This window comes from Vitis vinifera, chromosome 11, assembly GCF_030704535.1.
Source record: "Vitis vinifera cultivar Pinot Noir 40024 chromosome 11, ASM3070453v1".
In the NCBI taxonomy this organism is placed as follows: Eukaryota; Viridiplantae; Streptophyta; class Magnoliopsida; order Vitales; family Vitaceae; genus Vitis; species Vitis vinifera.
The window spans coordinates 10,512,619-10,525,957 of NC_081815.1; the positions used below are offsets into that span (position 1 = coordinate 10,512,619).

At 30.8% G+C, this 13,339-nt stretch overlaps 1 protein-coding gene across 1 annotated transcript; it reads right to left on the reverse strand.

Moving 5' to 3' along the window:
* Positions 1-7,651: 7,651 nt before the first annotated feature.
* Positions 7,652-11,947, reverse strand: LOC132254681 (uncharacterized). The gene is made up of 12 exons (XM_059740877.1): positions 11,868-11,947; positions 11,590-11,703; positions 11,116-11,493; positions 10,588-10,815; positions 10,270-10,514; positions 9,934-10,113; positions 9,740-9,844; positions 9,599-9,668; positions 9,349-9,441; positions 9,158-9,255; positions 8,994-9,067; positions 7,652-7,885 (listed from the first exon to the last, which is right to left on the reverse strand). The coding sequence occupies exons 1-10, from the start codon at positions 11,868-11,870 to the stop codon at positions 9,160-9,162; spliced, it is 1,512 nt and encodes a 503-aa protein (XP_059596860.1). The 5' UTR covers positions 11,871-11,947; the 3' UTR covers positions 7,652-7,885; positions 8,994-9,067; positions 9,158-9,159.
* Between the last annotated feature and the right edge of the window lie 1,392 nt (positions 11,948-13,339).

Sequence of the window (13,339 nt, forward strand, 5' to 3'; positions counted from 1 at the left end):
GCATCGTCATCATGCCTATATCGGTCATATGAAGGCTTCACTCATTGCTCTTGTGTGCTTGTCCGAAGGCACCTATTGAAGACTCACAGTTTGATGCAAGATGTCATGTCATAGTTAACCTGATGGCACCTGAGTGGTGTTTGGGTCACATGGGTTGGCAGGCTCCTTGCTTGTGTAATAAATTGTCACCACATCCTGCCTCCTCATTCTAAGCCTCAAGCGCTGCAACAAGCCTTGGGCGTCGCGATACCATGGTTCTTGTGTTGCCTTCTTAACAAATGGAATTGTCCCTCAAACGTTGCCTATCTTTGCCCAACTCCCGCTTACGTGGTGCAGATGAACCTCGAAAGGGGTCATTGCCTCCCATGGTCACCCCACACATGCACACATGAGAGGAGTCAAGCATGGCCCATGATGGTAACTCGTGCTCTGAAATGCGAAACCTTAAAACGAGCGTGGGGTTTAAGATCCCGTACTCACTCGAGCTAAGCATTCATCGCTAGACGCATACGACAATTGTCATCGTCTTCGCTCTCCCGTCCCACCTCCCTCAAGGGGTGTCAATCAAGCACATGCGGTACCTGCCTCGCACAAGAATGCTACCTAGTTGATCTTGCCAATAGTCATATGCTTGCCTCAAAGATTAAGTCGTGCATATGTAAGTATGAACTAATTTAGACTATGAAACTACGAAAGACTCATTAAATCTATTATAGTTTGTTTGATGCTATCTGCTACTCGGATAATCGTAGTAATCTAGAGCCAATACATGCAACAAACTTCAACTTTTGGAAGGGATGCATTTATTAGATAAAAGGTTGACGTGGGTTTTGCCTATTGTTCTGATGAATCATGATAACTCAATGGATTGCATGGCCATTATGCTGATGACGCATCATTCAAATTTATGTCCTATCAACTTTTGATGGTAGAATAGGGGCACACTATGGTATTGGTGGGTGATGGAGAATTAGGGTCCGATTCCAGAAAAGGAGCCTGAGAAATGATTACCACATCCAAAGTAACAGGCATGCAAATTACCCAATCCTGACACGGGGGAGGTAGTGACAATAAATAACAATACTAGGCTCTTTCAGTTTGGTAATTGGAATGAGTACAATCTAAATCCCTTAACAAGGATCCATTGGAGGGAAAGTTTGGTGCCAATAGTCACAGCAATTCCAGCTCCAATAGCGTATATTTAAGTCGTTGCAGTTAAAAAGCTTGTAATTGGACCTTGGGATGGGTCGACCGGTCCGCCTCGCTATGTGCACCTGTCGCCTCATCCCTTCTACTGGCGATGTGCTCCTAGCCTTAATTGGATGGGTTGTGCCTTTGGTGCTGTTACTTTTAAGAAATTAGAGTGCTCAAAGCAAGCCTATGCTCTTAATACATTAACATGGGATAACATCATATGATTTTGGTCATATTCTGTTAGCCTTTGGGATCATAGTAATGATTAAGAAGGATGGTCAGAGACATTCGTATTTCATAGTCAGAGGTGAAATTCTTGGATTTATGAAAGACGAATAACTGCAAGGAATGTTTTGACATATTTGCATAGAGGATGAGAAGAGAAATTCATTTCATTTTTCATATATTATTGTGTTTGGATAGATTACGATATATGACAATAAGAATATATATATATATATATATATATATATATATATATATATATATATATATATATATATAGTCATACCAAAATTTTGGTCTCTCTTTCATGATATTTTAATTAAAATTTGTTCTTATTATTATTCTTATTTCCATCTTCTTAATGAAAACTAAAAATGGGTGTGTGATTTTTCTTATTGTAAAATTTCTTTTAATTTGGTAAATTGATAGCATTTAATTGGGGTGGAATGCATAACATGGATTATAACAATTTAGGCTTTAAAAAATGGATTCATAATTTTGCCAATTTTAATAATTATTTTAGTTTGGGAACATATTAAAAAATAGTCAAAATATTTTATAATTAAAAATAAAATAAATTTTAAACAAATGTAAAACTAAAGGTTTGCTCTAACTTCTATCTCGTGAACGTATTATAACTAATAATTAAACAATTAAGGAATGAAGTGTCCATTTAAATATACTTCCCTTTTCTTTTCATTTTAGAACTAAAAATATTTTATGTGAAAGAAGAACATCTTGTACACAAGTCTTTAAAAATCACATTTACAAATTTTAAAATTTGAGATAGTAAAATTTTTTTGACACCTTTTTTTTTAAAAAAAAAAAATTAAATCATTATTTTTTTCAATACAGTCTCTAAAAGTTGATCTTATATGAAAGTTACTATTATTTTTTATTTTAAAAATAGAAAATAGGAAGTGTATCCAAATGCACACAAATGTGTCATATGGACATATTCTTATTTTTTATTTTTAAAAACAAAAAATGACCATAACTCCAATATAAAATTCAAGAACTCTTTGAAACATACATTAAAATGACATTAACTTTTAAAAAAAATGTTTAAAAAAATCGAGGTATTAAAAAAAGTAACTTTTAAGAATATAAGGTAAGTACATTCTTTTATGTAAGAGTTACTATATTTCATAAATGTGTTACTACTGTTTTCATTTTTAAAAATAAAAAACAAGAAGTGAATGCAAATAAATTTTCCTTTGAATATATTTTCTACTTTAAAATTAAGGGCATTAAAAAACTTTCAATACCTTGAATTTTTAAAAATTAAAGTAATTTTTAACAGAATAAATAAACTAATTTTTCCTTATATAAGAGTTTCAACATTTTATATAGAAGTTACTAAAACAAGAAATAAAGTGTATTGAAAACACTCCTAAATTAATAAATCTAATTAAAATTTAAAATTATAATTTAAAAATAATAAAAATATTTAGAAATTTAAAATTTGAAAAAGTTAAATAGTTAGAATTATGCTAATGAGTGTAATAGGATTATCCATGTTAATTTATATATAATTAAACACGTTTATTAAATAGGTTATATAGGTTATAATTATCTATGTAATAGACTTGTGTATACATCAACTTTGATATGTGCTAGGATATAATCCTTAAAAGTATACCATGATGTAACATTTTATGGATTTATTATTTTTAATAAAATTTCAGTTTCCCTTTCAACCTAGTCATTTTGTGCATTACATTTTATAAGCATTTTGGCTTGACATTTTTTTCTTTGTACATGATTTGGGTGTATTAGAAGTTGTATGAAAGATCTAAGTCATGAGTCTTTTGCACGTAAATAATTAGTCCATTGCTGATTCATTGACTTAGACAATCAATTTGAGATTGTAGTGTATTACCATCTAATTGAAGGGATGATTGGTTTTAGCTATTGAGATGGTGAGTACACCGAGTGTACAATTGCTAAAGATGGAGCCCTTAAAAGCATGACGAATAATAAGATTAAATTCCAATCCTTAAGTTATAAGTTCACTTATTATGTGATCAAGTAACATACTATAATAGGTGAATCTATAATTAGGGTTAAGTGACTTGAGCCCACATGGGCCTAGGTCACTTAATTTAGCCCAAATTGGGTTTTAGTTGATTGTCTAATTAATTAATTAACCCAATCTAGAGATATTGCTCACTAACCCATATACAACCTTACATAATTACCAAAATCCTCATATACACATAAGTGAACCAAGAGTCGATTCAACCCTCATAAACCATGCCAACAGGGTACATGAACTTGAGCGAGAACCATTAGGACCCATGGGACAATATTGGCTCCCTTAGAATCTAATTTTGAAGTTAATTCAATAACCCACTACAAATAATCAACTACACTCCAATACTTTATATCATGATGATGAGACGCAAAGTGCTTAGGTCTATGACCTACTATCCATTGCATTGAGTCTTCCCATGAACTAGTGTCAGTAGTCTAACTAGGTAACAACTATCAACCTTTCAAGACTACCTATACTATCTTTGAGTTATAAATCATTTTATTGTGTGATCAACTAACATATCTTAGTTCACAAAGAGTTTATGTCAAGTTCTACTTAAGGAACTATTATGATTATAGTTGACATGAACACGCTTACTCAGGTTCACCTAAGAGGACATTTTGTCTCAATCCCATGAGATATGATGGTGTTTTTATTAATAATACCAATTACTACCAGTTTTCATCAATAGTAACTTAATCCACAAGGAATATATGATCACTTTAAAATCTCACATGTAGGTCAAAGCCACTACCAACTTGGGCACAAACTTAACATTCTCTTAAGATTAAGGTACAAGACAATTAAGCAGCTTGGTGGAGTCATGACTACTTTATAGCCTTATGTCATAACTCATCATATATCTTTTTTAATTTGTAACCATACACATTGGTGCACTCACCATGGGAAACTCATCCTAATGACTAAGACCTATCAACTCTCCAATTAAAAGGTAGTGTGCAATAGCCTCAAATAATTTGCTTAAGTCTATGGAATTGTGAACAAATCATCTACTTGTAAGAAACCCATGACTTGGATCTTCTGTGCAACTCCTAATACACCCAAGTCATGTACAATAAAAGAGATGTTAGGCGATAATGCTCATAATGTGTAATGCATGGAAATAACATAGAAAAAAGTGAATTGAAACATTATTAATAAATAATAAAATCCAAAAGTTTACAACATCATATCATGCATTTAAAAGCCTTATCCTAATAATAATGGCCCAATATGTAGAGATATATGACCATATTAAGGTCACACCCATAGGTTAAAGCCTCTTGTTGATTTTGACATAGACTTAATACCCTCTTAAGGTTGAAAGTCCATGTAGTATAGTAGATTGATGAATCATGACAACCTATAGTCTTAGGTTATGATTCACTATAGGTCTCATCCAATGTGTAACCATACACACTAGTATACTCGCCATGGGAACCTCATCCCAATGGCCAAAGTAAATCATCCCTCTAAATAAGAGACATTGCACTACTGGATTACCCAAATGCATGAACCGATTATGAATTACTTATCATATTGTAAGGAGTCTATGACTTCTATCCACTTATACAACTCCTAATGCACCCAACTCATGTACAATGAAAGTGATGGTGTGTATGCTTAGATAATCAATTAATGTATAAAAAGGATAATAAACGGAAACCATGAAACATTAATAAATAAATTTATTAATGAATTAACCATTTGTTTACATCATGTCATGCTTTCTAAGGCTCTACCCCCTATAAACCGATATTTTTAATCTAATGAGGTATGCGTTATCATTCTCTTAATATTACCTCTTCAATAATTGAGTTACAAATTCTCTTATTTTGTGGTCAATTGATATACTCTAACTCTATAAGAGCATATGTCATATTTCATTTAAGAAATTATTATAATCATTGATTTTATGATCACATGTTCTTAAGATCATTTAAGGGGACACATTATTTCAATCTCATGAGATATTATAGTGCCTTTATTGAGAATATCTATTGCCATTGACCTCCAAAAATAGTGACCTAATCCATAAGGAATATATGACTACCATAAGGTCTCACCACTGATGACTTTAACACAAACTTAGCATCCTCTCAAGGTTGAGAGTTTATACAACATAGTAGCTTAATGAGATCACAACTACCTAATAGATTATGTCATTATTCATCCTAGGTTTGGTCTAATGTGTAACCATATACACTAGTGCACGCATGGGAATCCCATCCCGATAACCAAGGCCAATTATCCCTCTAATTAGGAGGTAGTGCACTACATTCTTAAATGGATTACTTAAGTCCACAAGTCCATGAACTAGCTATGAACGGATTATTTACTTACAAGAAACTTATGATTTGGATCTTTCCTGTAACTCCTAATGCACCAAAGTCATATAAAATGCAAGAAATGTTAGACCTAATTGCTTAACATAGATAATGCATAAATATAGGGTAGCGAAAGGAGAACTAGAATCATAATATAAATATTAATAATTTATATTTATTGTTACATCATGTCAAGCTTTTAAGGACTTTATCCTAATAATTACAATATCATGGTGATCATAAAGTAAATTATGGTATTTACTTCTTCAAATCATTCATAAATACTTGCAATTTATGAACCAAGTTGGGAATATGTGTGGTTAAGATTTATAATCCAGTATATTCGAGAATCATGCAAAATACCTTCCATTAAAGACGATTTGACAATATTAAATGAATATAATATTGCATGTGTTGGACATATTAAAGAATGATACATTAAGGTGATAGAACTAAACTTATATTGTTAAATTTCTTTTACACTCATGAGTTCTAGAAGAGTTGTGAAATTAATATTCAGTAAGATCAAACAATAATTTAATAGATTTATTCATAAAAGTATTGTCAAATGAAAGACTCAAGCAACTTATATATAATATCGGAATGTAACAACTCAAAAATCTTCATGTTGAGCTACTAAAGAAAGCATAATCATATCAATATGAGGGGAAGTAGATAAATAAGGATATACTACAATGTACTTTTTCCCCCTTCAAACATATTTTGTCTCACATGGTTTTACTAGTAAGGTTTTTAATGAGGCAATTGTAGTAACACAAAAAAATTAAAAAAATATATATTGTTATCAAAAGAGTGTTCTAAAGGTTTATTGTAGTATGTGGATGATAAGTATATATTTGTATTATCACAATATAGGTATTACCCTTACCCTATAAATAAGGATTTTGAGTTAATAAAGAGATATCAAGCGAGTAACTTATTCTCTCCTCCTATTTTCTCCTAACCTTTATACTTATTTTATAAGATGCCTAAAATTGCATATTTTTATATTAAATTAAGGAGAATATATCTTACCAAAATGAAACTATATTCATTATTAAAATGAGGAGAATGTAGTTTACCTTTCATTTTTAAAAAACATTTGTCATTACTTTTTGCTTGAGCAAAGATTATGATAATCCAATTCTATTTTCTAGATCTTCAGCAATTAGAAAAGTAAAAATCATTTTTCTAAACATTTTATATAGCCCAAAATATTATTTATTTTTCAAGTTTTGAATTTATATATGTTTTTGCTATGTCACAATGAAAAATGATTCAAAGAATCAAAGTCATCAAGCTATAATTACTTTTTTAAGTATATAATAAACTAGTTTGACTTAAATTATATAGAGACACTATAAGAAAAAAGGGTAATAATGACGCTTTTTAGGCGTCAATAAATGTATACGATGACGCTTCTCGAAAGCGTCCTTTCCGCCTCTGTCAAGGAATGGGTGCAGGCAACCATGTCGCTTCTAGACAGCGTCATTGTTGATTGGTTTATATTAACACGTTAAAAACGTCATTATTGATCTACCTATGTTAACACTTACCATGTCGCTTCTAGACAGCGTCATTGTTGATTGGTTTATATTAACACGTTAAAAACGTCATTATTGATCTACCTATGTTAACACTTACACTAGCGCCAAGGAATGACCAAAATATCATTTGTCTATTTCGACACTAAAAAAAGTGTCATCTTATGTGGATAATAATATTGAAAATCCCCCTGTTGAAATGATATATTTTTGTATGGCCTGTTATATGTAATTTTGGCTGCATGATTATTTATAAAGTACCAAACAATAACTTCAATATTACATCTTCCAAAAGAAATTGAATAAATTTGGGAATAATATAATGATAAAGAACTAATGTCTACATAGTTAATTAATACGCAAATTTGTAAATGTATCAAAATATTTACAAGCATATTTTCCAACTTCAACATATATAAAACAAGTACACATGTACCAAAAAACAAGGTCTCCAAATTCCTTATCAAAAATAATATTACAAGAAGAAGCCAAAAGTATTTATAGCCAAAAGTATTTTTGTTGGTTGCATATCCACTCCTGAACTTGAAATCTTTTACCTGTATACATTTAAAAAAAATTAATAGAAGAAACAAATTATGTTTAGTTAATATACATGCAATGAAAGTTAAATCTAAATCTATAAATGGTCCATGAAATAAGTGCAAATGAGAATAACTTGGTATTTAATGAGATGTTATGCTTCAATGAAGATGAAAAATTGTTTAATTTGATACTTGTTTATAAAATATTAAAATACTTTTTTAGTTCATTATTAAGTTAGAGGAAACAAGTTAGGCTTTCAATGGTATAAATTCTACAATATGGAATGTAATATAATATTTTCTTATCTATGTCTAACATATCAAACTCATTTCTCATAAATAAATATATGAATATACCAATAGGTATGGTTTATAATTAGTTTCAATCATAAATCATCATATCTAGTAATATAAGACATTTAATATTAACCATTTGCAAATGACTTAATTTCTTCTTACAACTTTCCTATATTACCAAATTTAGTTAACTAATAACATTCCATAAGGAAAAAAAGAGTATTAAACTAAAAATTAAAAGAGCATAACCAAGGCAATAGAAACCTACAAATCATTGGTTAAATGTCATAATAACAACCATTCTAAAACTTGCCTTTATTTTCAATTCCAAAATTATAACCCAAATATAATAATTAACCCTACACAAAAAAAGCTCTCTACCATCCCTCCATCCAACAACAACAACCTGTTGATGCAACAACAACCTTTCCAACAACAATAACTTCTCCATACAACAATAACAATTTCTCCATACAACAATAACAATTTCTCCATGTAATAACAACAACAACAATAACAATAACAATAACATTGATGATCGATGGTGATAATTATATTAGTAATAATTTGATTTGTTTAGTCCAAACATATAACAATAACAACTTCTCTATGCAACAACAACAATAATAATGACAACATTGATGATCATGATATAATAATTTGATTTATTGAGTTCACAAATTATATGCTTCTTCTCCATACAACAATAACAAAAATAACTTCTCCATGTAACAACATTGGTGATGATGTAATAATTTGATTTGTTATATTGAAATAGTTTATGTATAAAACTATTATATTCTATCACTATGGAGGAAAAAATTACTTATCATGAGATGAGAACTTCTGAGAATCGTCAAAATGTGATCTACAACTCTGACTGGACTGAAATGAGGGCATCTGCATACATAAGATGGTAAATTTAAAAAATTAGTCCATTCAAGACTTCATTAATAATGAAAATCAAGCATTATAGATGTTAATTTATACCTTCAAGCATGGGTAAGAATCAATTGAGTTGCCAACATAACCCACTCAGATCGTACTTCATTAAGCTCAACTTCACTATACGATTTTTTTCCTTTAAACTAATAATTAATTGTACATACATGATGATTAGTTAAGTTAACAAAAAATTACTAAAGTATAGAAACTAATAAAATTTATTAATGAGTACATACCTTTGTGGATAGGAGGCTTGGATCAACAATTATATCTTTCATGTATCTCATCACATAATAACCACACTCCACACTTCCTAGTTGTCTTGGGCACTATAGGCACACATATGAATTATGGTACCATAAAAACATTAATATCATGATGTTTTATGTCATTATTATCTAAGTGACAAAACATAAAACCATATTCAAATTTTAGGGTTGATATAAGTGGTCATATGATATATCTTACTCTAACCAAGTAACTTACCACTACTTTTACCCATGTCGGCTCCCTCTTTGATGATCTTTGTTTCTCTGGTGGATGAATTCGTAGTGCCCTACATGGAAAAGAAAATTAACATTTTAGATACTATGCACTATATTCAAGTATGGAAATGAAGACACTTACATGTTAACAATTTCCTTAAGATCATCACATGGTTGCTTTTGAATCGGATCAAGGTAGTACGCAGTCATTGTCCTCATATCCAATGCCACCAAGACCCAGTGGAAACTACAATAGTACATTAGATATTATTTACTAATTAGCATTGATTAAGCTATTTAACATTTAAAAAAAACTTAATATTTTTCATAACTTACTTAGGGTTATATGGAATAAAAATGTAGTCAGCACACTTTGCATGCATTAAACGATTTGCAATCAACCTTGACCTATTTTCCTTTGTTGTCTCACCCATTCCAGCTTTAGAGACTAAAGCTGGATTGATAAAAGCAAATCGTTCGGTGAGCCTTGCATCACTTAGCTTTTTCTGTAGGTGCCTGTTTAAATTCCACATACCTTGATAAGAAATTATATATATATATATATATATATATATATATATATATATATATATATATATATATATATATATATATATATATATATATATATATATAAATTAACACACATTAGCAAGTTATAAAATTATTTACCATATATAATATATGACACAATTAGCCGACACTTCCTTAAATGAAATTATCATATCCATGTCTTCTTTCATAAGGAAGGTCTTAAAACTCTCGCCAAATACATCATTTGGGACCTCCACACCTTGTGCTTTCCCCTCATTTAGCATGAGACCTACTAATGCATCAAAATTGTTGATATCTTGAGGGTTTTCACCAATTTTCAAGTCATTTTCTGTTGTTTTTTGTCTTTTCCCTTTTTGAGATCCCTATAAAAGAAAGCACCATGTTTTCAAATGATATACATATCTTTATAAAGTATTGCAAATGAAAATAACACACCTTAATGAATTTAGTACTCAAATTGACTAAATGGGTTGGCCATAAAACTTGGTAGCCCACTGCCGCTCCAACTGTTGTAGCTTGTCCAGGAATGGGAATAGGAAGCGGTGTATTTGACTCATAGGGAGCATCCAAAACAACTAGGTAGTTGGGACCACAATCCATTACAATTGTTCCACCAGCCACTGTATTTTCTCTGGTCCCTACTGCCAACTCACATTTTCTTGCCTTCAAAAGTAAATTAAATTGTTAATTTCAATATCAAAAAATAATCAATAAATGAAGTTTAAAGTGCATTGACTATGTTAGGGCTATATTTAAGACATAAAGTTACATATTTTACAAGTAATAGTTGTAGTGGAATAGAATATTACTAGTAGTAATTATACTGTAATAGAATCTACCTAAAATGTAAGTATCAATCTAACAAAAATAAAAGCAATTGGAAGAAATTATTTATGAAAATTATCTAGGAATTTGTGACAATTACGTCATTAAACTAGGAAATGTAAACTAAAAATAACACACCTTCATGTGTGGTTCTATTTTCACAGGTAAGGTCTCCTCCTCAACTTTACGAATTGGTTTCTCCACTACTTCTGGTAGAAGCAACAGTTTTGATTTCATGTTGGAACTACTCACATCGGATTGTGGTGTAGCAACTCCTATCTGAGATAGTCTCGCTAGCACATCAGCCTCAAACTTAGCTTGACGTTCTTGAGTTGCTTTTAAAATATCCCTCACAACACGTTCTGACATACTATTGAAATAGCGTCCAGGCGTGTAGTGCTTCCCTTTAGCTCGAACCCGACCAGTATACTCAGGAGTACCTAGTGCTTGAGAAAGTATGTCATTGCTCCCACTATAGCTTATGCCACTCTCTTGAGACTCTTTCATCAATTCATCCTAAAACAAAAGGAAGTTATGAAGTTAACTTTCAAATAGGTAAAACCAAATAAGGTGTTTAAAGATGTGATTTTTGGGTACAAAATGTCTGCTTACTATTTTTTCCACTACCGGTAGGACCACATCATCATAGCTGCCATCTTTTTTTTGCATTGCCCTCTTCCAAAGTAAACTCCTATCAATGCTTTCTATGGAGCCAGCTTCAATCATCTAATAGGAATGGAAAATTAAAGATAGTTATTAGATGACACATGTGGTTTTATTTCTATTTTTTTGTCAGAAAAGAAACAATTAAGAAACCCATATAAAATATTCCTTCATTACTTATACAATCATATAAAATTAAACCACAATAAGAACTAACAAAAACTTACCATCTCTTCTTCAAGTCCAGCATACCCTTTTCTACTTAGATGATGATTATATATATGCTTCTTTCTTCTCTGTTTTTGTGCTTCCCTATATTCCTACAAATTAAAATGGATGCTTAGTATATATATGTGGATGCATGTAGTATGTTTAATGTTAATTGTATTTGTACCTGGAATTTTTCAGACAACCTATTTTTCACAAAAATATTCCAATCTTCATCATCGATAAAATGATATTCAGCTGGTGGTTTCTTAAGAAGCTCTGGCTCATCTTTGAAAGGAAGAATATGTTTCACAGTCAACGTATTCTTAAAAGATCGAAAACATTTTCCCACTGTAAGCATACAATTCCTTCTGCTTTTCTTGTCTAATGTAAAAGCAATCTACAAATTATAAAGTCATTAGTTTCTCAAAATTTGAAAGAAATATAGAGATTGTAGAAAACTTATTTATGTTAAAAAAAAAAGTAACCTCAATAGAGTCCCACAACTTATCCTTCAATTGTTCAGGGACATCTCGCCATGTGTTATATCTGATTGGTACCATCGTACGTGCCAATACACCTAAGTAGCTTGTTAGGTGCACAGAAGATTCTCCTACATAGATACCATCAGCATTGTACTTTATGACCAACTTTATCCCTCTATTCCTATTCCTTATAATCATGGATTTCCTTGTTGTCCCTCTATATTTTTTTTGTGAAAGGGTTTTCTCTTCCTTTGAATCCATGCCTATAACACATCAATGAGAAATGATAAGTATACCCATTAATTGCAAGTAAAATTGAATTTTTTATAACATGAACTCACATTAGTAACATGAACATACTAGGAACATTTTACATGCTAGATAACAATATTCACATGTTGTCATGAAATATTTAATAATAATAATAATAAAAACTTACTAGAAGATCCTCACCAAACTTTTTTTTTATGGAACTAGAAATCATAAGCTTTGAGCTGAGACAAATTGATATCCTTGTATTACCCTTTAGATCACTCTGAGATATGTGTATAATAATAATCATGAAATAGGGAATCAATAAATTTAGAGACATGATGAATTTAATCCACTTAGAAAATAAATAAACTATTTACTGAAATGCAGAATTTCAATATTAACAAGTTAATGGGATAGTTACAACCTTCACAACAAAACAACAAGGTCATAAATTTAGTTACATAGAAGATTTGTTATCAATCCAGAATCCCTCACAGTCTCCTCGAATGCAAATGACATCAGAGTCATCCATTGTATCAAATGATTCAACTTGTGCCAAGGTGGTAATGAGAGGATGGTGTTCAATAAAATTATCCATGAAGTCATCAGAATCCTTTGCTGAAAATGAGAAGTCCCTTTCAGGAGTTGACAAAACAACTGACCATCTTGGATCAAGTTGGTCTTGTACATAGAATACTTGCTTGGCTTGGGAGGCTAAAATGAATGGATCTGATTTATGAGCCATCTTAGTG